The sequence below is a fragment of the Neopelma chrysocephalum genome, unplaced genomic scaffold (genome assembly GCF_003984885.1).
Source record: "Neopelma chrysocephalum unplaced genomic scaffold, ASM398488v2 Primary Assembly neopelma1_25, whole genome shotgun sequence".
NCBI lineage: Eukaryota > Metazoa > Chordata > Aves > Passeriformes > Pipridae > Neopelma > Neopelma chrysocephalum.
Window position 1 is genome coordinate 41,825,271 of NW_020897694.1, and position 27,758 is coordinate 41,853,028.

Here is a 27,758-nt window from a genome sequence, read left to right on the forward strand (position 1 = left end):
AGCTGTAAAAATGAGTGGTTAAGAAAGGAGTCACACATCTGACTGTACTTACTTACCAGTTACTCCTCTATCCCCCTTGGGTCCAATAGGTCCTAAATCACCTGGAAATCCTACGTTGCCCATAAAGCCAATGACACCTTGTTCACCCTTACGACCTTTAATGCAAAATGACAGGTGGCATTATTGCATTTTAACACAGATCAAGTGAGTGCAAAAGTTATGGTAATTAAGCTGCTGTGGCATAGAGGGCTCCCCTGCTCCAAGCCAAGATCAGCATTTCTCATCCTTACCTTTTGGTCCAGGGAATCCAGGAATGCCAGGTCTCCCTGCTAATCCAGGATCACCTCTGCTTCCCTTTGGGCCAATTTCTCCGATCATACCTATTTGTCCACTTTCTCCTTTGCTTCCTGGTGGAGCAGGTATTCCAGGCTGCCCCTGTGGTCCTGGATAGCCTGTTTGGAGGATATATAGTTTGTAATCTGCTTATACTTAAAACCTGGGCACAGAGGAAAATAACAGAACTATCTAACTATATCCCACCAGGTTTTATTTCCTTAATTTCAGCAGGGAACAAATGTTTAGCTCCCCAACAGACTTATTCAGCACTCCTGTTCCTGCTTTTAGGCTGGCATACCCTTCTTCACCAGTGGCAGAGAAATAAGAACATGAAGGTCGCACAAAGCACAGTGTCAACTCAAGCCAGATTTCAGCAGCAGTGTGGTGCCTGCTGCAGTACAGTCTACAATGAGCTATTCCTTCCTCCAGCAAATGCCTCACTTCACTGTGTGCCTCCTTGCTTCATCCTAAATTCTCCAAGTAACTAGAGAGAAATCAGAGAGCAGTGAGTACCTGACTCAGTGCCAGGTGGTAAATAAGCCAAAGACTTACTGTTCCATGTATCTTAGTGCTTCGGTTGAACATCTGGAACCAAGTAAGTACTTCATGCTGTCTTGGGAAATATGGGAACAGCTTCTTTTTCTAAAATTTCATATTGCCTGAGGCTAAACCTGGCAGGTCTCTCTTCAGTTACCTCTGCTTCTTATAAGACATTTGGACCTTGTTTCCGAGGAGAGAGTGACTTACTAACTAGGGTTTTAAGAGGAGAACTCTTGTGCTGCCTGTCAAAGTTGGATCACATGTGGATGCGAATGCAAGACGTATGCCTATGTGTGAGAGAGGCAGGCTCATATCAGGGACTTTTAGAGGGAAGAGCTAATGCTTCCCAGTGTAACTTAGCTTGCATGGTCATTTCACATAGGAGAATTCTGTAAATGATTAAGAAAATATTCTATAGACTTGTAAGTCTGCCACAGACCTCAGATTTTAAAGTAGTAGATTAGCATAATGCTTCTGAAAATTCTTAAGAGAATTCTGGATTATTAAATCTGTTATTTGCATGAAAATCAAACCTATCAGGACAACCTGGAGGAACTGCCTTTTGCTTTCAAGAGGTCTGTCCCTATTATCTTATGTACCATTAGTTCTGTCCAACAATTATTCATACACTTTAATGTTGTGTTTAATAGGACTGTTTTAATTAATTGAGACAAAAATAACAATGACTGCTGTTGCTAACCCAGTACTTAATCTTCTATTGTAGTCTGAGGGCACAACCTTGTACTTAATATTTTATTGTTGTTTGAGGGGAACAAGGCATGAATTACCTGGCACTCCATCTAGACCTGGGGAGCCTTTATCACCAGGATATCCTGATATATTCGAAATCCCAGGAGGCCCTGGAAATCCTTCCTGCCCAGGAATACCAAATGGTCCAGGGACTCCTGAAAGAAAGAGAAGAAATAATCAGTACTACAAGGAAAAATGTACAATTGCAATTAAAAGGACTCACCTTAGACTAAGTATAAAGAACAGGATTTTCGAAATGGAAAAAACATACAGTTCCCACTGATTTTTGTTTTATTTCTTTCAGATGATGTTGTGGAAGTTTTTATTAAAAAAAACAAATACTAGTTCTCTGCCAAAGCTCTCTGGATAGCTAATTACATCTTACTGTGTGGAATGCTAATAATCTTATGTCTGCCAGGTAACATATTATTTCAGTATAGGAAGTACTCAAAATATCCTAGGTATACTGCAGCAGGTAAGAAAGTAGCTTTGTTCTTCGGTGCCTGCAGAGTCAGGGCTCACAAACACTTAGCATTTTTGGGGGTCAGTTAAAACAGTAAGTTTGAATCCAAGAAGTTCTCTACAGATCAAAAAATTGTTAAATGGCCAAAAATCTGACCCACCAATAATAGATTATTCTTTTAAGTAGATCTGTCAGGAAGCCAAAAGACCCCTTTTGTTTATTAATTTTAATGAAAATAATAATATTTAATTGTGACAAACAATGTACCTTACCTGAATGAGGTAAGCTGTTTCTTCCAATGCTTGATAATAAATCTCTGAATGGTGTTTGAGATGGCACAGCATGTTAGTAACAATAAAGTGTAACACAAAAGAATAGGAATGAGCCATTGAACCAAGCAGGAAAAGGCAGTAAAGTTTTATATCTATATAATTTCTTAATCCTTTCGGAGCCAAAATGTTGGAAAAATTAAAGAATTTTAAAAAACCAAACAAAACCAAAAAACCGTAATTAGTTATTTGTTTGCAACATCAGTCTCGTGGCTTCTTGATGGAAGAACACCAGGTGGTGACCCCTACTGAAGTAAGTGCAGCCTGTTACAGCTCGGTGGGTTAGAGCTGGAAGGATGTACCCTTACACTGCACGAGGAGTGATGGTGCCAGCAAAGCACTGTGCATGGGAACAGAGCCCCGAGGTGTCAGCAGTACAATGGCACACTGATGGACAGCGAAGCTTTCAGGAGAAAGGTAAGCACTGACAGATTTGCAACAAAAAGAAAGAAAGAAAAGTCATAGTGTTTGTGTAACTGGAATCTGATTAAACATATTTTGAGAACTGATGGCTGGGAGTAGACTCTGACATTTGCAGCTTGTTGAGCTCAGTGGGTGCTACAAGATGCTGCTACCATGGGGAAGGACCCAGACTGTCCAGCACTGGGAAATAAACATTGTTGCTTCTCAGCAAGGGCTGGCTGAGCTGCAGCACAAACTCCAAACAGTGACCTCCCTGACTTTGGGAGTTCTCCTGTACAACTGTCTACACTTTACTGCATTTTGTGACATCTCCAACACCCACAGCTGAAACAAATAGTAAGTGGATCCCATTCTCAGGAATACAAACCTGGAACACCTCTGTCTCCCTTCTGGCCCGGAGGTCCTCGGCTGCCTTCCACTCTGCTTGGCTCTCCCGCTTCTCCTTTGTCCCCCACTGCACCTGGGAAACCCGCAGAGCCGTACCCATCTGGACCTGTTGTGGAGTTGTTCAAAATTAAGTGGAAAGCTGAAATGTTTCTGCATGTAGCAGTGCATCAGCATGCTAATGCACATGGATAGACCATATGGATTTACAAAATACATGAGTCATTTAATGGCTCATTGAAAAAAAAAAGGCTCATAAGGGGAAAAAAAAAGCCTTGAGGCCTGTACTTTATGAGAGGAAAGAAGTTATGATTTGAAGTTGTGTTCTAATTCATCTGTGGGGCAGCACATTGTGTATGACTTTGCTTGCCTGAATCTACAATAATGAAGCACATTCCACACTGGGTTTTAGAGGGCACAGTTAAGAAAGTCACATTACAAAGATCTCACCAATCAAACTTGCAGCCAACACGATGCTGTGCCTATGAACAGGCAGACTCACTTACCTGGTGATCCTGGTAAGCCCTTAGTGCCTGGTAAACCATGCAGTCCACTGATTCCCCTTAAGCCAGGCAAGCCTGTTTTAAAATAACGTACATTATTATCATAACAGTTTCTATGAGTTTGTATAAATTCCTAGGCAAAATATTCAAATGCTTGAATAAATACTATTCTGTATTAAAATCTGGTGTATTATATGCAAATACACTTATTATGAAATACACTACACCATGGTTTTGTGATTGGCAAATTCTGTTATTATCCAACAAACTCATTACTCTGGAGGTGTTTTTTAAAATATCTCTGATCTGTCTGGTAGCATGCCATTAGTTCCAGTCTTGCTGCCACAGTTTTTTTAATACCTATTTAGTTTTCCGAAATCCTCAAACCAAGACAATTACAGCATAATTGTAGGCTCTAAATGTGGTTATAATAAAGATGTCTTCAGGAGAAATTCATTGTGTCATTTAAAAAACCCTAACAAAACCCTAACAAAATGTCTAATAGCTGCTGTTACTGTTGTTTACAGGTAAATTTTATTCCATCTATTTGTACCTGTCAAAATGGTAAGCATTATGTTAAAACTACACACATATCTCTAGTCAGTGGCTGGAGCTCTGGAGGACAATTCAATATCAGAAAAATAAGTGGCTGTTCTCTCTTTTCACTGTCTATATGGGCAGCCTTCATAACTATATTAGCTTAGCTTTGATGCAGATTCAGATAAAAGAATAAAAGCAGGGTAATTTCTGCCTGTAAGGCAGAAAAAAATCTGCTAACTTAATATATTAAGGAATTAAGTGGCAACTGATGAGATTCTGTATCCTGTGATACAAACAGCTTCATTTTAAACTATCACCTGCATTTTGATAGCACAATTTTGTCTAAGCTGTAAGTCATTTATTCTTGAAAACAGATATTGGATCAATTCAGTTTTTGGTGACGATTAGGACAAATATGTTGCTTTTGATCTAATGCTACACTAGATATTCTCATCCTGTATATCACTACCCTTGCTGCATTTCAAATAATGTTTTTTTGTTTCCTGAAAATTCTCCTGGTTGAAGGAGGTCATCAGCAGTTAAAGTGAGCTGAGAAGACACCAGAAGCCTTAAATCAGAAAGCAACCACATGTGTCTTTGCTAATGCCCCTGGACTTTAGGAGAAATAAATATTTAGTAGAGGAAACTGTGACATGGAACTGCAAAAGGCAGTTCTTCTTCTTCGCACCAATAAAACAATAGCAAGTGCTTACACTGAAACAATTGAATAGCTGAAGCTGTATGAATACCTGCTTGTCCTGGTAAGCCAGGCCAGCCGGGAGTTCCCTTTTCACCTTGAAATCCAGGTGTCCCAGGGCTTCCTTGCTGCCCTGGCGGGCCAACCAGTCCTGGCAAACCTGTGTGACGATAATGAATCGTTGCTTACGAGTGTCCTTAAAACCAATGGCCCAAAACACAGACTTGTGCTACCTTTATTCTCCCAGGCAGCAAAATAAAGACTTTCCCTTCCTAATGCCAATGACACTGCACTGCTCATCCAACTGGAAGAAAACTAAAGAGAGCAAAGGTAGGTGAGACAAAATATAAAAGAATAATTCATTGCAAACTTCAGGTTTCTGACAACCTCAGAAAGACAGTGGGCTCCTCCTGTTAAAATGATAACTTGACTTCTATTGCCAGTCACGATAAGTAATTTCATCTCTGTGCACCTCAGTTTCCCCTTCTGCTGCACCTGTTTTGCGTTTCTGACTGGAAAGGTGATCAGACAAGGACTGTTTCCCAGTGAGGTACCCATCGAAACTCTTCCAGTCTTGGCTGGAGTTTCTAAGCCCTCTACGAGTAATACGGGGAGCAACTGTTCCGAAAGAACATTTCCATGATCCTCCTGCAATAAGACATGTTCTGAAGCCCAGAGTGTATGATCCAGCCACAGCTGAACCTGACTTGATTTCTCTTGCACAGCTGGCCCATGAGCCTGGCTCACAGGCTCTATAACTGTGTCCTGTGGGATATTGACTTTATTTATAGAAGAGAAGATCATTGAAAAGCCCACTTCTTCACAGTATTGTGACAATATTAGAATACCTGAGTATGCCAGCAATACAACACTTGACTGGACACATAGTTGGCATAAAAAAGGAAAAACTGGTATGAAGCAGAGTAAGGCTTTTGACATCTCCTCTTAAATTCTACTGTGAATTCCACATCCTTGTCACTGCTCTTCACCAACCGAATGATCAACATGTTAAAAACCTTAATGATTGTCTTTCAAGGCAACTAGTTTTTTTCTTTCTCTTCTTAAACTGTTATATTCTTTTGAGTGTTAAAAAGAATATTTTACCTTCCTGTCCCACAGAACCAGGGTCACCCTGTGTGCCCTTGAGGCCTTCAATGCCAGGGAAACCAGGATCTCCACCTTCACCTTTTTGTCCCACGCCTCCTCTTATGCCTGGAAAACCATAAAACCAGTATATTATTTTAATCATCTCTATACAATCCTAAGCTAACAAGCATAATGTGAACTTGGCTACTGAATGGGTACTGGTCTTGCCACATAAAGACATTCTTCTCATCAGGATAGTTGTGTAATCTGGAAGAATGAATAGTCATCTGGCCAAACCATCATTAAATTTGTTTTAAAAGTACTCCCCAAATTATATGGAATGTGACACTGATGTTCAAGTGTTATGCATGTGCAGGGAAATTTTAATACATTACCTAACTAACCCAACCAAAAATATACCAGATTTTGCTATCTCATCTTCCATAATCATGGCCTTATATTGCTCCTTTTATCATCAATGGCAAAAAATTTTATAGAAATGTTTACTGTAGTTGCATGTGATGTTTACTGTTATAACTATACTTTCAGTTGAAGAGGTGAATGTAGCACATACTCATTTCAATAAAGAAAAGATGAACCTCTCCAGGAACTGTCACAAGGACACAAATTCAAGAGCCACCAAAAGCCCATGGTAAGCTCCTCCTCCCTTCCTCTGTGGACTTTAGTATGTGAAAAGAAATACATCTAGAGAGCAACTGTGAAATTAATACCTGTTAAGCCTGGCACACCAACTTCCCCTTTAAGGCCTGGCATTCCTGGTAAGTTTATAGTATCTCCGCGATCACCTATTTCAAGCAAAAATGAACACATGAGCGGTAAGGCTTTAATTTAAACACTATTTCCTGTTGTTTTGAAGGAATTGCAACTTCTGAGGCAAAATTCAGCAATTATTATCTTTCTAGAATACAAAAGGAATAAGTTAAAGAAGGCAAAAAAAGTTTCTAGAACAGCCTCCCTCCCTGTCATGGATGGATTTATCCATGGACAGTAAAGGTTGCATGAAATTAACTGTATTAACCTTTTCATAGCCTCCCACATCTGCAATAACATTCTGTAAGACTGTATGAAGACTCTTTAAGACTTAAGATCCACTAAGACACTTCAGAATTTACTGTCAAGTATTCAATGGGTAATGAATACAAACAGCACTCAGATAAGAGAACAAACTCACCTATTTCTCCATGTGAGCCAGGAGTACCAAAATGGCCTGAAATTCCTGGAATTCCCTTTTCTCCCTATCATATGATTGAAAACAGGTATCAGTTAACAAGGCTGAGGATTTATTCAACCCTCCAAGCAGCAGAGTTTGGAAATATTAAAAAAAAACCCCAAACTATTACATTTACCATTTTTGAGTTTCTGTAGTACTTTATAGAGATAGAGATACAGATCAGTTAAGATAGACCAGTACAAACCAAAGGACAAGTTATGTTTGCAAAGACTTAAGTTTGAAATTGAGGATATCCTATTATGCATATATAGTAGTGAGTCCTTATGGTGGTTTTGGCTGGGGCAGAGTAAATTTTCTTCGTAGTAGCTAGTATGGGGCTGTGTTTGGGATTTGTGCTAGCAAGTGTTCATAACATAGGGATGTTTTAGCTATTGCTGAACAGTGCTTACACAGGGTCAAGACCTTTTTTGCTTCTCACCCCACCCGAGATCAGGCTGGGGGTGCATAAAGAGTTGGGAGGGGACATAGCCAAGACAGCTGATCCCAAATGACCCAAGGGTTAATATCCCACACCATTTGGTGTCATGCTCAGCATGTAAGTCTAGGGGGATGGTGGGATGAGGGACTGGTTGGGCATCAGCCAGTTGGTGGTGAGCAATTGTTTTCATTTGTATCACTTGTCTTTCTTGGGTTTTATTTATCTCTCATTGCTATTTTCCTCTTCATTATTATTACTGTTATTATTATTATTATTATTAATTGTCACTATATTTGATTTCAATTATTAAAGTTCTTATCTCAATCCACAGGTTTTCTTGCTTTTACCTTTCCAGCTCTCTTCTCCCCATCCTGCTGGGGGTATAGGGGATAATTGAGCAAGTGGCTGTGTGGGGCTTAGTTTCTGGCTGGGGTTAAACTGTGACAGTCCTGCAGTCCTTGGTTAGAAAAACGTCTTATTGAAATCTAAGGGCAGAGCTACCTGAGGAAGGAATACAGTTTTTGTCTCTCTTAAATAAATTATATTTGTGAGTCAACTGTAAGGCCTTTTCTAAGTGTTTATTTCTTCCAGTGTAATTTATTTTGTGGTCAAAGTGAATAATAGTGAATTACCCTCTAGAAACTAAGATTTTTAGACTCTTCTACTGATAGATGAGTGGCAGTGAGTAATTTTTGCCAGTAATACCATCAGTCCTGGAAGAAAGAAAAGTAAGGCCAGCATTGAGAATAATTTTTACCAACAGCAGCAGCAACAGGACCAAGGACCTAGAAGGAACCATCTGGGTCCTCACTGGCAAAAAGATGGTACATGAAATTTGGATGTTTCACAATGAGAAAAGAAATTACTCTGCTTAATGAATGTTGGTGGGATCAAGCAAAAATATTTGATCTATTTATTCAATGATTATTGCATTATTATCTTTGCATAGTAATTGTTCAGCACAATTTCAAGGGGTGAATGCTACTTCTTAGAGAAACTGAATGCCAGCATGAGGATACCCTTATTCCCTCATGGTCATGAACTCACTCTGACTCCTGTGCTGCCAGGGAAGCCTCTGATGCCAGGAGAGCCAGCAGGACCAGGATACCCTTTCAGACCTGTCAGCCCTTTCACGCCAATATCCCCTTTCACACCAGCCACGTAGCTGGGATGCCCAGGGGACCCTGGGGTTCCTGTCTTTCCAGGAAGACCTGGCATTCCCTTGCTACCTGCAGGTGGGGAAGAAGAAAAATAAATAAGGGAAGACTCACATGTAGTTGCTTGTGTGTAAGAAGTTTTCCTGCAAGCAGCCTTCTGGAAACATGGCACCATGATGTGCTACACAATGTAGCACACACTCACACGACATCACCCCTCAAAGCTTTTCTCAGGGGTGACTGTGAAAGGCAGCTGGAAGCTCAGTTTTGGTATCAGAGACTTTGTTGGGGGGGGGGCCTGCAATGTTATGGTACAATGAGCAGGGAATATTTAGTATGGTAGCTGAGAAAAGGCACTGATTGATAGTCCTGAATATGCTTGCTTTGTTTTGCTGTGACCACTGACCTTTTAAGCCAAAGAATCCCTTCGTGCCCCTTTCTCCAACATCTCCTTTTTCACCTTTGACTTCCATCATCATGCTGGGCATGAGTTTTGGGGGTTCTCCTGGGGGGCCTTGATCCCCACGGTCACCTAAAGGGTAAAAAAAACCAACCATGTTACAAAAAGCTAGTCAGCAGCACTGTGTTAGAAAAAGTGAACAGAAGAGTGAATTAGGAAAAAGGAATAATCACAGAATATGCTGAGTTGGAAGGGACCCACAAGGATCATTGAGTCCAACTCCTAGCCCTGTGCGGGACCATACCCAGGAATCACACCATGTACAAGCTACGGAAAATCCACTTGCATAAAAAGTAACCCGTGTCAATACATGTCAGCGGAACAGTCACGCTTAAGGAAACAAGAAAACTGAGTTAAACTTTTGTGCATACAATCCTGGGGAGCAGGAACCAGACTCCTCTGTGATAATTTAGCTCTCAGCAGATCAGTTAGGAATCATGTGTTTATAAAGAAACGCAAAATCATGGTTTATAAAAAACCCAAAAAGCACACTGGAGAAAGGACAGAAAAATGAAAGGGAAATTCTTAGTCAAAAAGCCTTGGGCAAAAGAAAGTGTTTGGATTTGTTACCAGTCATATTGTTCATTTTCTTGACTTTATGGTTACTGGTGACATCAGTAAATGTCTGGAAGAAAGGACCCACATAGACTGTATGACTATCTTTAGTTCTTTGTGGGGTACAGAGACAGGCCAGTAACCCACACTTGTCTCCTATGACTATGCACCATGTATTTCTTCACCAAGAAGTATATTTGCACTTCTCTTCGCAGAGGCTGCTTTCACACTTGCTTCTTGCTGAGACCTTATCTGAGTGTCTGAGATCACTGTTCTGCAACCTCTGAACTGCAGATGACTGAGTTTTTTTGAATACCAGTCTTAGGGTCCCTAGAAAGAACATTTTGGCCTTGAGGCAAAACATTTATATAAAGATAATTGTATGCAAAGAAAAGAGGACTGAGTTACAGTGTTCATTTCACTGGTGATGATATCAACTGATATGTTTGTGACTTTTAACTATTTAATTGCCTTGTTTTCTGAATATTTCAGTGCCTTTACAGTGCAACTGGAGCAAAATCCAAGTATATTCCCCGAAACACTTTACACTTCCCAGGAAAAGACTCTGTTGACTTCTGCACATGCCCAGAGGTGCCACTATCTGAGTTCAGATGAATAATGATATGTCTGTCTTTAACCTTAAACATGTAGAGATTCACAAAGTAACCTTTCCCTGAGCCGAAAATCCAGGCCTCTTGGCTAGAGGCCCAAGTGTGAAATAGTTAGAGAAATGTCTGAGCTAAATTTACCATGTGAAAAATGCATCTTCTTTATGTCCTTGTAAAATAGTTCTGCAGATGTGAAGAGCAAATACACTGGTACCACCCATAAGCAAATACCTTTGAAGCCACGTGCGCCCTGTGAGCCTTTATCACCCTGAGGCCCAAGTGGGCCAAATTCTCCTTTGATTCCCTTGATGCCTGGCCTTCCTTTTAGGCCTGTCATGCCTTTGAAACCATCAATGCCAGGCGAGCCTCTTGAACCTTTTAAAAAAGAAGGGGAAAAGAACTGTTACTTTACTCAGACTTCTGCAAACTAAGTAAATGTGAACCAGCAACACATGACTGAAACGGTACAAAAACTTCAGTACAACAGTACCTATTTTTGGGTACCTTGATGCTTACAGCATTCTGCAGCTCTGGAACAATCACCCAAGCTCTCTGAGAGGTAGTAGAGCTCCTAAGGTAGTGTGCTCTCAGGAGTACACTAACTTGCCTCAACTGGCCAAGAGAAAATGTGGAGATGGCCAGAACTTAGTGTATTCTTCTGAGAGATCAGTTCAACCCCCTCCTAGAGATAAGCTAAAGATACATAGTTCCACATGAGGTTTTTAGTCAGCCTGTTCTACCACATGTAGAGATACAATTCATGGGTCCAGGACTGCCTGGCCTTTTCTCACCAAAAATTCCCCTACTACTCTTTTCTAAACAAGATGGGTAATGCTAACAAATAGATCTTAATTTCCCTCAAATGAGAGCTGATCAGTACTCCAGAGCTGTCCCAGGAAAAAAGTCCTGTCTTTCCAGCTGATGAAATTGCAACATGCATTTTTAAGCATGCACCCCCTTTGTGCTTAACTTGGCTTCACATGGAGTTGAACCCACTTGAAACCTTCTGTGGTGTAGGCAAAGTGCATTATACATAGTGTTTTCACGGCTGGCAGGTGCAAATCTCACCTTCCCAACATAACATTAGCATCCTGCTAAAAGTCAACATTGAGGTCTTGTGTCTGGCATTGCTCAATTCACAGCTCCCAGCTTTAAAAAACATTAAAGCCAAGGTTTGGGGAAACATCTCCTAAATTTCACTGAGCACCAGCGGAACTAAGGCAAGGGAAAGACTTTTAGAGAGAGAAAAGAGTAAATACTGTATTTTTTGAAATGAGAAATAAAACAGCCATTGCTTTTCTAAATAGATTGACTATAACAATCTACCATTGTGCCAAGCAGTTGTGCCAAGCACAATGCAGGGGAAAATGGACAGTGATTTTGGAACTTGTGATCCTTATTATTTTGTTTTAAACAGAGGTAGACCCATCAGAGAATGTGTCCAGTTCATCTCTAAGCAATTACTTTTTTCAAAGCAGCAGTCCAGAGCTTACCTTTATCTCCTGGAAAGCCATCCATTCCACTTATGCCAGGGGGACCAGTTGCTCCACGTATGCCTGGTAATCCCGCGTGACCTGCTTCACCTTTGTCACCAGACAGACCTTTCAGGCCCACGGGGCCAGGAAAACCTTGCTCTCCGTCTTCTCCCCTAGCACCAGGTGGACCTGCCATGTGAACACAAGAGCTGGGAGATTAAAAAGTGTTTGGACATATATGATGATTTCATACAAGGTAGCTCAAGAGGGAGAAAACTGCTGTCCTACCAGCTTCATACTGAGGTGGGAAATTGGAATTTTTTTCATCAAAGAACTGCAGAAATGATTGTAAAGATAAAGCAGCTCATCAATGTGAACCAGTCTCGCTATCAGCTTGGTTCCACACCCACTGCCAACTTCCCCATCTCTTTAATTTAATAATTAAGCCCCTTTTCCATAAGACTATTCCCATTCGGTAGCTGCCTTCTCCCAGTCTGCCAGCAGCAAGCTCTGACCTGGCTTGGTAGGTGGCTATAGATGAAAAAGCAGTAGCTCTGCCAGTGAAGACCATCATCACCCCTATTTCCCATGTGTGACATCAGCACAATTTGCTATCACAGTGACTTCATTATTATGGTAATTTCCCTGTCTGGGAATTAATGCCTGACGTGTCCCACAGCCCCAAGCTTAACTTTCCACTGTGAAAACTGTACAGTTGCCCTGACACAGAGAACTGGCAAGACAAATGACACAGGACAGCAATACTTCCTCACCAAGAGGTCCTTGAGAGCCAGGCCCACCATCTGGCCCACGATTTCCTGGTGGACCTGGGAATCCATGCGTTCCTCGTGTTCCTGGTAATCCCATCAAACCAGGGAGACCTTGCGGCCCTGGATCTCCTTTAGGTCCTGGCAAACCTGGGTTACCATCCGCTCCTAAAAGACCATAATCATGCATTAGAGATCATACATATCTAGAGAGCTTATCTTTACATATCTCTTCTGAGCACACATTAGTCTTTCAGGGTGTGTTTTTCCTTTGAAAATTCAGTGAGAACAGGAAAAGCAAATTAAAGGACTGCTCATCAGTTTTAAAATAATTGACATTAACAGTACTGATCTCAATATTTTAATCAGAAAGGCTGACTGGCTCTTTCAAATGAACAGTAACAATTTGGCACCAGGTGGATACAGATGGAGCAGGTCTCTTTCACTTTTAATCCAAATAATTCTGTAATACCTGATCTCTCTATTGCATATATCTTAGTAAGCATTGAATCAAGCAGCTGACTGAAACCACTGAAATAATGCTATGTATCTTTTCTAAAACGTTATAGGCAGGAATAGTAACATTTAAGGCAGACAGTGTGTTCTGTGTTATTGCTCAGAAATAACAAGCATTGTTACAAAGCATTGTTGTAAGAGTCATACAAATTCCTTATCAAAAAGGCCCTGATTCTACATGACTTAATGCACTGGATGAAAATTTGTCTCTATGTCTCTACCATATAAAAGCAAACGGGGTCTCAAGTTTTAAAAGCTAATGCCTGCTTTTCATTTAGGTTGGAGAAGTAGCAACATACAAGTAGTAGATGGCATTTAAAATCCAGGTCAAGTGGATCTGCTTCTCTTTATTCAGGTTTTACATCAGTGTAGGTCCATTGGCTTGACTTTATAACTTTATATGGCAAGTGAGCTTTATAACTGCAATCACTTAAAGTGAGTTTTCTCAGAAACAGAGCACAGACTTCAGTTTCCTATTCTGAAAGTGGCATAGATGACATAAAGCAATCCCTAGCCATTTCCTATAAAATGAAAAAAAATTATAACTCATATAAAATTCACATGCCATTTGGAGCATTCTGTCAGAACTGTAAAATAAATCAAGAATAGACAAACTGGTAATGCTTTTTGTTTTCACTGTACTTATTTTTTGTTATTACTGAAAGCTTTGTTCTACAGAAAAGCTTACAAAGAGGGTGCAAAGTCACACTAATTTTTTTTGTTTTCAATCAGTGTTTTACCTTGAATTTCTTTCCCTTGATCAACTAGGTGGGTTGTCTTGTTATAGAAGGAAATCAGGTTAGATAAGCAGGACTTGCCCTTCATGAAGCCGTGGTGGCTGTGACCAAAGACTTCATTGTCTTTCAGCTGTATTTCAATACTTCCCAGAATAATCTTCTCCATAACTTTACCAGGCATTGAAGTGAGACTAATAGGCCTGTAATTTCAAGGGTCCTCCTTCTTTCCTTTCTTGAAAATTGGAACAATGTTTGCCAGCTTCCAGTCAGCTGGGAACCTCTGGCACTTCCTAATGTAGTCTTTTAGTACTCTCACATCCTTGTAATTTGACATTTGTATCACACTCTTACTCAAGCATTTCTTTATTTGAAGAAGCTGTTACCTCTAATTCCTGGTACTCCTTGATCTCCTGGTGCACCTTTCAATCCTGGGAAGCCAGGGAGCCCGACATCCCCTCGGGAACCTGCTGGTGCTCCAAAAACATCACCAGGAAGGCCCTTCAGACCTGGTGCTCCCGGAGCTCCGGATTTTCCTGTAAGGCCTGGGTGTCCCTGAAGTCCAGGCAGACCATTTGGACCTCTGTCTCCCCTGGGTCCAGTAAAACCTGAAATAAAACAGAGACTAGTGATCACAGGGTTCACTACAAATGGGGTTCAAATCCTAGATATACCATTATAATGCCCTCTTTACCACAAGTGACAAGTGAAAGGCTTCTTGTGGACTAGGAAACTGGACCTGGACTGGAAGTTGAGTCCAAGCACTGGTGAAAGACAGTACAAAAGACTGCAGAAAATTGGTCCCTGTGTTCTGGGAGCGATATGATATGGGAGCCATAATTTAGCATTTAGAGCGCTCTGCGTAGTTTAGCAGGGGAAATACAGGTTCATGGTCCTTCCCTATGCTGCACAGAATCATGTTTTATTATGCAGTCCTTGCGTGTTGACCAGGGTATGCATCAACTCTTCTTTTTCTTTCTCTTTGGCTGCTACAGGTGCTGTAGATAAGTCTAGTCTATCAGGCCATGTGCTGCGAAGCCCCATGAGGGTGAAGCAGCACCAGGCATTGGATTTGGGAAAGTTTTCAGCACTTCAGAATCTGTGAGGATTTTGAAACAGATAAGATGAAAAGAATTTCTAAAGAGCTTGTAGATTATGTTGCATCAATGGCTTCTGTATTGTGCTACAGAAAAAGAATCCCTCTGTCCATTTCTGTGATGAAATTACCCTGGTCAACCACCAGGGAAGTGGTAGTTTCTGGAGGTAATTCTTGCTGGACTGATTGATGCCACTGCAGCTTATATGTATGTGCCGTGGCACACACATACAGGCTGATTTGACTTACTATCTATGAACACATATATGTGTCTTGATGTGTCTTGAGTTGATGTATCTTGGACACCTTGGAACCTCTGAAGAGATAAACAAGCCTTGGGACTTAAACCTGTACCTATTGCACACTAGCATAAAATTTGACAGGCGCCGGACACTTGCAAAACACTTTGGGAACAGAGCTGCCTATGCACAAGGTGAGTAGCTAGTACTCCATCTTTGATATGTGCAGTATCATTTATACTAATATTAGAAAGAGTTAAATAGAAGTACTAATGTTATTATTTTCTTCCTTTCCGCATCATCGTTATGAGTAAAATCTATTTGGAATCTGAAATATCTTGTTATTGATTTTTTTTGACGTGAATTTCATAAATTTTTACTGTCACATTTATAATTTTGCACTATAAGGCAGGTTGGCATCTATGTCACTTTCCATCATTATAGAAGTTGCAGGAAATCATTTTGGATTTGAAAAGTAGCAGCTATGTCTAATAGCTTAGTGATTGAAGGTAGAAGAGAAATAAAAACGTATCTCGAAACAAGTTTTTGTGTTTCAGTACTGTAGCAAAGAGGTCAAAAATATATAAAGAATGACTAATTATTTCAAGATACCTGGAGGACCTGGGAATCCTTCCCGACCTGGATCACCTCGTGTACCATTTAGCCCTGGAAAGCCCATTGGACCTGGATCACCTGGGAATCCTCTTGCACCTTTTGCACCTAAATTATATAAAAGAAAGTAAGAAGTGTGATTTGAACAAACAAAAGAGAAATGTGCATATAATGTAAGAAAATGTAGTAGTAAATATCATCATAATGTGTTTCTGGAGGTAAAGATGAAACTTTTAAAAAGATTTAATGGGACTATACTGTAGCTCCTTAGAAGTATTCAAGATCCCCAAACATGGACCAAAATCTAGGCTAAGTGTTTTTACAAACACGGATTAACCTGACTTAAAGACTAATGATATGGAAACTACTAGGGTGAAAATAATTAGTCTCACAGACTTTTTGGAGCCTTTTAGTATTTTGTAAATTAAGACTTCTAGCTCAAGGTCAAAAGGCAATGTCAAAGAATAATGTTCACAGAAATGGGCACAGATGAGATACCGTAGGAGGAACAAATTTTTCCCTTCCCTGCTAAACTGATCACAGAACAAGAGTAGACTGGTTTAGATAACCGCAAACAGAAATGTAAGGCTAAAGGTTAGATCTAATCATCCTAGAAACCGAATACAAATTAACTAGCCTACTTACTATATTTGTAACACTTCAGGTCTAGAGATTCCATAGTAAAGAAGGGCTGAGACCTGAAAAAGCATTTATACCGAGTTGTCTCCTAACAGGTAAAATGAGACCTCGCTTCCTTGTGATATAGTATTTGACGTTTCAGTAAGGGCAAATATTACTGTTTCTTAGCATCTCAAAACCTGCAAGCATTTTGTAGGATTCCTTTCAAAATTTCAAAAATTATATTTTTTTCCATGCAACAGTTTATTACGTGAGTCTCATTGATTCACTGTATTCCAAGATAAAAGCTTTTTGGTAAAGTTCTTTGAAAATAATTCCTGTGGAATGCTTTTGCCCCTCCCCTCCCCAGCACTTTGAACTTTAAAAGTTCCCAGCTCAGGCCTGAAGGTCAACAACATGCTTTAACATTTCAAGTGTTGTTGCTTAGCATGACCATGAATTTATTTATTACGCTGAAAGCAAGTTTCTCTCCATCCCCAACTATGACAAATCACGGAAACTATCGCTTGAATTTTCATACTTTTTTCCACTTTAGCTTTCTGAATTTCCATTATTTAACCATGATTATGTGTAGTTTGAGCTATTGTTTGACAAGGAGAGAAGGAAACTCTTAAAAACATCAAAAATAAGGTGCACACAACCAGCCAATGCAGTGTGAATAGCATTTTGCAGTGCTGTACAGGACTGTTCTCTCCCTTATATAAGAAATAACTTCTCAGAAAGAAATTAAAAGGAAAATCCTAGGCTGTCAGGTTTCAATGAAAAATTCTAATGTGTCTCTTACCCAAACAGCATCTTGGTCTTGTTTCCCATCTGCAATAACTGACTTTCATTCATTCTGTTCAGTATTGCACTAATTAAAAAGCCATGTAAGAGAAAGAAGGCTAATGGACAATATAACCACTGCTTACCACATATTTCAGTAACTCATTATGTGATGTTAGCTGATGTTGACACATTGTGCCCAACAGCAGAGAGAAAAAGTTTTTGTTTTAGGCCAATGTTTAGTTTGCAAGCACTTTAGCTGTATGTTTGAAACAGAAAACAGCTTAAAAATTTTATTCAATAGCAATTATGTAGGTCTTGAGACTCATCAATAACCAAGATGTAACTTAGGGTGAGCTGAGTGCGCTGCCAGGAATTTCAAAGGAACACAGGGACATGAGGGTCTGAAACTATAAAGACATCTCCTTGCTCTATATACTGTGTGCCACAAGCACCCAGGACACTGAGAGACTTGACTGTCTATAGCAGAGCTCCATCCTTGCTGAACAGAAGGTGGGAAATCTTGTGGGCAAACCATGTCTACTCTAAGCAGACAATCAAAATGGTGTAAAGGAGGTGTTGGTGCTTTTGTGTCAGTCCAGAGAATGTGGGTAGGAATGATGCTTCAAAAAACTTAATTGACACAGCTATGGCAAAAGGAAGCCATGAAAATGTGTCCTGTTCCTCAAAGGTTTCCAAATCCAGAACTGCCTGAGGTTGAAATGCAGCTAAAAACAGAGTTCTGCACTGGGCTCAACAACAGGCCTTTTCTAGCTTTTGGAGGGAGAGGATGAAAAACAAAACTTAAAATTACTAAAACATATAAGCTGGCAAAGATACAGAAAGATTTGTTAGAGAACTAACCAAGAATACAAAATATGAAACACATGAAAGAGCACCACTTGTGTTACAGCGGTCTTACAGCTGGGAGTTAAATCTGACTGTACTCATTAAAAGAAAAACCTTCAAGCTTATATGAATGAAAGAATAAACAAATCATCATACTCAGAAAAAAATTACAAGGATGGCAAAGAAAACAATCTTCAGAAGCATTGATCCTGCTAGCAAACTCAGGCATTAGGACTGAGAAAACACAGGTTTTTTTTTCAACAGAGATAAAATGTTCCATTTTAAGATCCATTAGTTCGAGATAAATCAATGATCAATCCATGTATGCCATAATAAAACTTGTGTTGAAAAAGAAAAAAAAAGCTTGACCTTAAAATTTATACTCCAGAGCTCCAACCTTGGCTAAAGCACAGGCGCACAGGAACAGATGCATCACGAATTTCACATTTCCCAAACTCTTAAGGACCCAGTTATGGTTTTTGTCAGTATCTTTACAGCTGGTGATGAGAAGAATTTACCGAAAAACAGCTTTATTGCTTAGGCTGGGAGTATGTAAGCTTATAGGAACTATCAGTGCTGGTCACAGGTTCTCTCTCACAAGTCAGTCATTATGACCACTCAGCACACCTTGACCATATGTCTCTCAATTCCATCTCACACAATCCCTCAGACTCTGCTCTCACCTCCTCTTCCTCTTGGAAGGAGGTGGGGAACTGTCAGTACTGGGAAGGCCCAGGATCATCAGATGGCTCCTCTGGGCTAGGGGGAACCAGCTCTGCAAGGAAGGCGTGTGTGGCTACGGACAGCACAACAGCATTGTGACAGCCAGCCACACAACACGGAGCTGTGTTAAAGACCCTAAACTCACATTTACTGAGGGCGCTCTGTATATCACTCGTGGAGGAACAGTAAGAATGATGTGTCACACTCCTCCATTGCAACCTTTTATCACCCTTCTCTGAGAGTGATATTCTCCTCTAAGAGGTGTTTCCTCTCAGTATTTTCCTTGTGAGGTGTCCATCAGCTCTGAGAGACCTCAGTATTCTCTCTACCAATAAACCTGTAGACTCTCTCTGTATACTCTTACTTTTATGCGGAGAAAAGCTCAGATATGGGCTGTCCTTTATGTCCTTTCTGTCTTCTGTCTCATGGCTGACACTCATTAGCAAAGGCAGAATTAGCTCAGGAATGGTGCAGTCACCTGGGCCGCATGCTTAGATCTCTCTGCCAGAGTCAGGTTAACACTGTCCTTCAACGTAATTACTAAAACTTGCTGTCTGCTAAGGCTCAGCTTTCATCGATATGGCAAGATATCCCTCAAATTTAGTGCACGTGGGAAACAAAGGGGAAGGCAAAACATTACCTGTGGCTCCTGGCAGTCCTGGCCTGCCTTGGGATCCCTTTGGTGGCCTCACACAGCCTGCACCTGTAAAAAACCAAGAATTAGTTGCACCTTACATGCTCATATGCTGCCTCTCATTGTCTCTGTGTCTGCAGCTGGGACAACTTCATTAAAACAGGTGAATGAAATTAACAGGCAAAAGAAGTTTTATTCTTCAGTAAAAAAAAAACTGGCCATGGGTAGCATTTTCAGGAGAGCACTCAGGCTGAGCTTCACCCCAAGAGCTGCTCTTCTGCCTATTTTACAGGGGCTATGGTGGCTGCTCCAGTTAGACCAGCACAGGAAGGGTAGTCCAACCTCAGGGATGACTGTCTTTTTCAGAATAAGAGAGACACTTTGGTTCCCTGTAGGCAATGTATAGCCCTGAAGCAATCAGGTCAGTTTTAAGGTTTTTTTTCTTAGATGTCAAATTGCACTGAAAATCTTCACTCGAAGTTCTTCTTTAAAAAAAGTTGCTAAAATTTTCTTGGGCACCTAATTTCTGGTACTGTGCTTATAGATTGCACAATAATCATTGTTGTGTTACAATAAACACTCAGGAACAATGAAATAAAGAATTTCTGAATTGCAGAGCTAAAAGTGCAATAATTTTAGAATGTGACTGATTAATTTACTTTATATACATGATTATTTGTGACCTGAAGTTCAAATAGTTTACAACCAAGAGCATCCAAAGCAGTCATTAGAAAGAAAGTATCAACTTATAAGTGCAGCATAAGACTAAATATTAAAAGATATTAGAGCCATTTGCATGTACAGTACCTGACCATATTGGATCAGTTGCATCTCCTCTAGGAAAGTCTTCAGTGACCTGTCCACAGTCTGTGAGCAAAAATGGGCAAAGGCACTTTTTATTAAAAGAGAAAAACTGCAAAAAGAGAAAAATGCTCTCAATTCTAACATTATCTACAACAGCAGATAATGTATTCTCATATCTATTATACACACATACAACACAAATTATTTGCTTTAATATACTGGAACTCTCTATCCATATATTGGTTAGATCTGGGCCTAAAACCCAACCCTATCTGAGTCAGGAGGCTGTGTGTCCCACACACTGTGTAGGGTTGACATGTGCCTGCTTTAGCTTGCATATTCTTCCAGGCTTCTTGAAGTCAAGCAATAAAACTCTGAGCCTGAGCTTTTCTGAATGTAGCCCTGGCACTCTTATGCTTGGAAGGGACTCGGAAAGCTGCAGAGATACTATGAAGAGCCCTGAAGAATGGATACATGATTTTCTCTGATCAATTAAAAGATTATGTTGGATAGAAAAGATCAGAGAAAACCACCTGTGAGTATTCCAGTGGCAGGACATTGCTCCATTGCCTCCAACTGCTTGAAACCTGAAAGTTGTTCCTTGCTGGCACTAACACATTCATTCACCCTATTTCAATACCTGACAGAACTACTGGGACTTCTGAAGTATCTCCTTCTTTAAGATTTCTGGACAATACGAGCAATCCCTTTTCCTCCACATAACCTCCACCAAGCTCTACTTTTTCAACAGTGTGCTGTACAAATGCTGCATGGAATTCAGTGAGGATCTCCTATGGCAGGGAGATGTCTCTTACCTAGTTGGCCGGGCTCTCCTGGCAGACCAGGCAGACCTGGAGGTCCTGGGTTTCCATCTTGTCCTTGGTCACCTGGAGGACCCCGGAACCCTTTTGGACCAGGAAATCCTTCACCTGGCAGGCCTGCTTCTCCTGGAAAGCCCTTTGGGCCTAATTCACCTGGAAAACCAGGATCACCAGGGAAACCTCTGATACCATCACCCTGCGGGAAATGAACGGAGGTGGTCACTCCTGACTTTGCTGAGAAACAAACACAACTCAAACAGTTGAACTACTCTCATGAATAGCATCTTCTAGGCAGTAATTTCTCAAGTGTTGCATCCCAGGTCTCTAAAACAACTTTGAAAATGAAATATTTTTTAAACAATCTGACTTTAAGGTAGACCTCACAGCTGAAAAGGCATGAGAGAAGCACTTCTTGAAAGAATATTTCCCTAAAAATGCTGGCCCATGAACACCACTTGGGCAAAATGAATCAGTGCTGCGGAAAGGCTCATGGTCCTTTCTGAAAAGCTGTAAGTGTGTTTAGGGAGACCACAAGCATTGCTAGAAATGTTCTGTTCTGGCATTTACTTCTGAGAAAAGCTGACATAAAAATGCACCCAAAAAGGCAGACTTTGTCTCTTCCTCTAGTGATATTTCTACACTATTGAATCGATATCTTATGAACATCATTAGAGAAAACCATTCCATCCTCAGAAGTAATATAAAGTACCATCTTTACTGGTAGTAAAAAGCACTATGGTCCAGAGTGCAGAATACAGCTCTTGACCCTCTTAAAATACGATGTAAGAGCATCCCAATGGTTAAAAACAGCATTTATGACGGGCAAGATGAATTCCTTTTGCGAGGTATTTAACTTTTGCCTATAGAAGGAGCTTAGAAAATTAACAAAGACTAAATATCTAACTTCTAGATGGCTACAGTTGCTATCAAGCATATATATGATGACACAATGTACATTTTAAGAACATACGATTGCAGCAAATTTTGCTTTTCTTTAACTCGGTTGAACCAAAGCTGTTGAAGTTCAGTCACAGAGAATCTCTCTTAGACAATGCTAGAAGGAGTCACTAATAAATCACTAATTACCACAAATTAACCAGTAATAACAAGATGGCCTAAATGAGTTATGCAGTACTTCCCAGTTGTTTAAATGCAATGGAAATTAAAGTGGAAGATAGTTCTAAAAACTCTTAAGAGAAAACTTGATTTTTAAAATATTGATAACTAGCAAAGCCAGTCTTGTTGTGTATCATTATCTGTGAGAGAAGGATAGCCTGGTGATTGTAATCCCTCAGAATTAAATGCATTAGTAACTGGGTGTGGTGGAAATGATTTAGCTGTATTTGCTGCTTACCGGAAGGCCAGGCTGTCCTGGTAAACCATCTAATCCATCTCTGCCTGGGAAACCATCTCCACCTCTGATACCAGGCAGCCCGGGATCTCCTCGGATTCCTTTGGTGCCTAAAGAAGGCCTTGCACTGTTAGACCAATCTCTAATTAAAGGTATAAATAATAGGAAAAGACACGTGATATAAATTTTTACTTTACCTTTAGTAGTTATATGTAAAGAATCTCCCTTTTCTCCTTTTCGTCCAGGAAATCCAGCTGGACCCGAAAATCCCTGGTGTTACATGCATTAAAAAAAATGAAACAAACCAGAACTGTTTAAGAAATAATTATCAAGATTTGCGTTTCCAGTGTCCTGCTTAAAAAAATAATTCTCCTTAAATTTTACTTCTTTCCCATTACTTTCTGTGAATGATTTCCTCTTCAGTAATCCCATTCTTGTACAGAATCTTTATTAATATATTCTAACGAGGACCAGAGTCTCTATGGCATGGTAGGGCAGCTTCTGCATGAGGATGGACTGGGACACCTGTGTGTTTCCATGAGCTAGAGTCCTGCAGGTGACTGCATCTGCAGAATTCCACTGGAGAAAGCATGGTAAATTACTCAGTGTTAGCCACCAAAGCAAATGCTGTAAGCAACTCTTTGACACTTTGGAAACAACACTCAGGGTTATACCGACATACAACTCCTCCTGTGCACCACTACCAACGAGGACAGCCTCACAGCTGGCAGTGGACTGTGGTTCAAACACTGTTTTGGAGCTGAAAAGTAGCACCATCTTTACCAGAGACAGGAACTTGGGCACAGAGGGATTAAGTGACCTGCCCCAAATCACAGACCTGTGGGAAAGTTTTGGAAGGGTTGGAGGTCCCTTGTCCAGCCTAGCACTTGGAGATAGAGCAGGTTGCTGAGGACCTTGCCTAGCCATGCATTGAAAATCTGCAATGAAGGAGACTTTCTCTCTTGCAAAGGCAAACTGTGGTGAAGCTAAAGACCAGTCTCTGGCATTCCCGAGTCCTTGGCATAATCCAGAAACCTCCTCCTGAACAGCCCATCTGAAAGTCATATTGCCAGCTGCAGGCCAAGTGCCTTGCAACCACAGGACCAAACCCATGGTAGGTGCCAAGACCCAGTAGACTCATTTACCATTGACTATTCTATGCCAGTTAGCTTTAGTTCTGCATAATTACACTCATGCTTATTAAAATATAATAATAATAATGGCCAGTCTTCGCGAACGAAGATTTGGGGAAAGGTCTTTTACCTTTCCAGCCTGCGCAATGGATTTTTTAGGTGAGACACAGCATGCGCTGAACTGAGCCCACCCTTTAATCCTAAGGTTCATCTGCCGGGGCCAAGCAAGCTTGGACAATGGCAGTGAGGTCCTCAGGACGTAGGTTTGTTTAGAGTGACCTTCTCATAGATGGATGGCCTCACAGGCCTAACGAGCTACCATCTGCCCGGGGGACTTAAGATTCGAACCCGTGGTCGCAGCAGTGAGAGTCCTGCATGCTAACCACTAGGCCACCAGGGGTCCCCTATTAAAATATAAGCTGTGCACATTAGGTTGTCCTTAGCCACCTCTTACTGAATTCCAGGGCAGACACTGAATAAAAGAGTGTACCTGATAAATTTATTTTTTGTTTAAAATATTCCTGTGCCATACATTATTTAAAAGTGTGTCTTTTGCATCTCTGCCTTTTAGTGATATTCTGGGTGAAAAGCATGTGTGGAACCTGCATCTCAGCTGCAGGTCATCTCAATGATACAGGTTTGCACTTTTGTTAGTCTAAAGGGGGAGATCAGAATTGAATATAAGCATCCTGCTTTACCTGGGCCATCTTTGAAAATTGAATTTTAATGGTCAGTGAAGCCACATCTGTACTCCATGGTAAAGATGTTTCTTCTGGACATTGATCTTTTTCAGGCCGAAAGAAATCTCAGGAACTTAAAATAACACTGAATCATTTCACTGATTACATACCTGCAGAAACCTTCAGCGGTAACACTACATTAATAGTGTGATCTTTACATAGCTATTTTTTTGTTTTCAAGGTTTAGATATTCAGTATAATGCAATTTAGCACACAGGTGTTATCAAAATGTTTTATGGCTGCTTCTAATTTTTCACACTCAGTACTACAGACGCTTGAAAGGATTCTCCTTTGTTCAAACAGAAAGTGGACTTTGGATTATGTGGAAATGTTTTGCTCTTCCCAAAGCATTCTATTTTCACTTCCCAAAGCATCCTATTTTCACTTCCGTAGTAGCAATTTTTGGCTTTTGGTATTTTGTAGATAGCAACCTGAGAACTATTGAAGGGGCAAAGAAAGAAATAAATTGTACTTTTCATTGTTTTAACATGGAGAATAGTTTGGGCTCTTTTTTTTCCTTCTTTTCTTCTAGTGGGCACATAAAACTAAGCAATCAAGAAACAACTATCTCACTTTTGCTCCAGGGTAGCCAGGAAGACCATGTGGTCCTTGATCACCAGGTTCTCCTTTCCTCCCAGGCTGGCCAGGGATTCCCGGAAAGCCAGGAGGGCCAGGGGGGCCAGTAGAGCCTCTTCTGAGTTCCTCACCCAAAAGGCATGTAGTGCAATCCCCTTCTTCGCCTAAGGAAAGGATTGGAAAGAGAAGGAAGAATGCTCTGTCATAACAAATAGATGTGCAGCTGTAACCATTTTATATATAGACTTGAGAATACTTGAGTAGTTTCTCAAATACTTGAGAAAAGTACTCTTTTTTTTTCCTTATTCCTTACAAGAAGCCAACATATTGTTTTTTGTTGTGTTAGCCCCAAATCAAATTCATCGGTCATGTCAAAGTTCAATAAACTCAGACTGAATACAGTGTGAGCTTTACATAATGCATAACAGCAGATCATCTATTGTGTTATTTGTTATAACCTACCTTTAGGTCCTTTTTGTCCCCTTGGCCCAGGGAAACCTTGTATACCAAATCTGCCTGGCATTCCCTCCTGTCCTTTTAATCCATAGAGAGGACCTAGAAATTTAATCAAATAAAAATATGAATTAATCTACTGTAGATTTACTGTTCTCTTTCCTTCCTATTTTTTTGAGCTGCACTGCATCTGCCCCTTTCTTTTTCCCCTAATATCACTTACTGTCTAACCCAGCCTGTTGTGATGTATCCCACTCTCTCTTCCTCTCTTAATCTTCTCACAGCTTCTCACACCCATTCTCCCTAACTTCCACCTGCTGTGGCAGATGATCCTTACCATTCTTCACTCTCTCTCACCCTGAATTCCTTTGCTTCTCTCACTCAGCCCAACCTACTTTGCATTAGCACAAACAGCCATCTCTGGATCATCTCCTGTATATCCTTTTCTCCAATTCTGCTCTTGCACTGCAGTGCGGTGCTTTTCACAGAAGCACAGCACAATCTCAGTCAGAGGTGGCCTCTGGAGGCCACCTGGTCCAACCTTCTGCTCAAAGCAGGGTCAGCCTTCAGGTTACAGCAAGTTGTTCAGGACCTTGTCCAGCTGAGTATTGAATATATCCAAAGATGAAGTGTACCAAATCACAGAACCAATTAGGTTGGAAAAGACCTCTGATATCATTGAGTTCAACCTTTGATCAGACACCACCATGTCAACTAGACTGTGGCACTAAGTGCCACGTCCGGTCTTTTCTTAAACACCTCCAGGGACGGTGACTCCACCACCCTGGGCAGCCCATTCCAATGTTTATCAGCCCTTTCTGTGAAGAAATTCCTCCTAATGTCCAGGCTTCCCTGAGCAACCTGTTCCAGTGTCTGAGCACCATTATGGCAAAAAAGGTTTTCCTAGTATCTATCCAGAACTTCCTTTGTTGCAGCTTGTGACCATTGCTTCTTGCCCTGTTGCTGGCTCCTTAGTGAAGCATTTTCCCAATGACCTCCCAAGAGGTAGGGGAAGAGAGCAGTAAGATTCCCCCTAGTTTTCTCTACTCCAGGACAAGGAAGAAATCCAACTCTTTCAGACCCTCCCTGATATTCATATCCCTCCCCCAGCCCAAAACAGACCTTCTTTTCTTTCAAGTGTTGTCAGGAATGTCTAAAACCCATGCAAACCTTTCCTTCATTGATGAGCATACAAGACTTTTCTGTGTGTCCTCCTCTATTGGGTCTGGCTGAGCTGGAGTTCATTTCCCCACAGTAGCCCTTACAGCGCTGTGCTTTGCATTGGTAGCTAGCAGGGTGTTGATAATACACCAGTGTTTTGGCTGCTGCAGAGCACAGCATCAGCTCTGTAACATTCCTTCCTCAATCAAGGGCAAGATCCTGGGCAGGGACACAAGTAGGCCAGCTGACCCAAACTGGCCAAGGGGATATTCCATACCATATGACATCAGCTCAGATATAAAAACTAAGGCACAGAGCAGGAGGGGGGGCATTCATTGTCTCCAATGTCTGCCTGCTGAGGAACTGTCACACGTACTGAAGCCCTGCTTCTCGGAGGTGGACAATCATGGCTGCTCATGGGAAGTAGAGAATGCCCCCTGCTATTCTTCGTTTTTGTGTGGACAAGGTTCTGCCTTGCTTTTGCTGTAATAAACTGCCTTATCCCAATCCACGAGTTGTTTTTCCACCTTATTCTCTCCCCTGTCTGGCCGAGAAGGGGAGTGATAGAGCGGTTGGGTGGGCACCTGGCGTCCAGCCAAGGTCAACCCACCACACCTCCCCACTGCTCATTTAGCTTCATTCTGTCAATCTACTATCTCACTTTGCCTTGGCAACAGCTATCTTTAAAATAAGCAAAGATGGTCCTGTGAGTTCTCAGCACCTCTCTTCATGCACTTACCAGGGGCTCCAGCGGGACCGGGTGGACCACGGAGTCCTGGTGAGCCATCCTTACCCGGAAGCCCAGGTGGGCCTGCATAATAAGCAGGAGATCCTCTTTCACCTTTTTCACCTTTTGGTCCCATTTCTCCAGGTAAGCCTGGCTTATCCCCATCCGCTGAAAAAGAACCAGGGAAGAAGTTCAGAAAAATTTCTTAACAATGCTGCTCAAAGAGTTGTAATGTAATAGAAGAGAAAGTTCATACAACTGCATCTAATAATAATAATAATAATAATGGCCAGTCTTCGCGAACGAAGATCTGGGGAAAGGTCTTTTACCTTTCCAGCCTGCGCAATGGATTTTTTAGGTGAGACACAGCCTGCGCTGAACTGAGCCCACCCTTTAATCCTAAGGTTCATCTGCCGGGGCCAAGCAAGCTTGGACAATGGCA

At 41.1% G+C, this 27,758-nt stretch overlaps 1 protein-coding gene across 4 annotated transcripts in view; it reads right to left on the reverse strand.

The window, feature by feature from the left end:
* The window catches only part of COL4A2 (collagen type IV alpha 2 chain), a 144,980-nt gene that overhangs the window by 7,399 nt on the left and 109,823 nt on the right, over positions 1–27,758 (reverse strand). For all 4 annotated transcript variants that reach the window (XM_027675100.1, XM_027675101.1, XM_027675102.1 and 1 more), the window contains 24 exons: positions 27,329–27,484; positions 25,438–25,530; positions 24,973–25,139; positions 22,724–22,796; positions 22,530–22,636; positions 21,170–21,371; positions 20,358–20,417; positions 19,557–19,619; positions 15,941–16,048; positions 14,380–14,601; positions 12,750–12,911; positions 11,995–12,165; positions 10,733–10,876; positions 9,285–9,410; positions 8,769–8,950; positions 7,244–7,307; positions 6,783–6,857; positions 6,070–6,177; positions 5,018–5,125; positions 3,732–3,803; positions 3,209–3,334; positions 1,665–1,781; positions 291–452; positions 57–155 (listed from right to left, as the gene is read on the reverse strand). In XM_027675100.1, the coding sequence (XP_027530901.1) occupies positions 57–155; positions 291–452; positions 1,665–1,781; positions 3,209–3,334; positions 3,732–3,803; positions 5,018–5,125; positions 6,070–6,177; positions 6,783–6,857; positions 7,244–7,307; positions 8,769–8,950; positions 9,285–9,410; positions 10,733–10,876; positions 11,995–12,165; positions 12,750–12,911; positions 14,380–14,601; positions 15,941–16,048; positions 19,557–19,619; positions 20,358–20,417; positions 21,170–21,371; positions 22,530–22,636; positions 22,724–22,796; positions 24,973–25,139; positions 25,438–25,530; positions 27,329–27,484 (2,967 nt within the window). The remainder of the gene's footprint in view (positions 1–56; positions 156–290; positions 453–1,664; positions 1,782–3,208; positions 3,335–3,731; positions 3,804–5,017; positions 5,126–6,069; positions 6,178–6,782; positions 6,858–7,243; positions 7,308–8,768; positions 8,951–9,284; positions 9,411–10,732; positions 10,877–11,994; positions 12,166–12,749; positions 12,912–14,379; positions 14,602–15,940; positions 16,049–19,556; positions 19,620–20,357; positions 20,418–21,169; positions 21,372–22,529; positions 22,637–22,723; positions 22,797–24,972; positions 25,140–25,437; positions 25,531–27,328; positions 27,485–27,758) is intronic.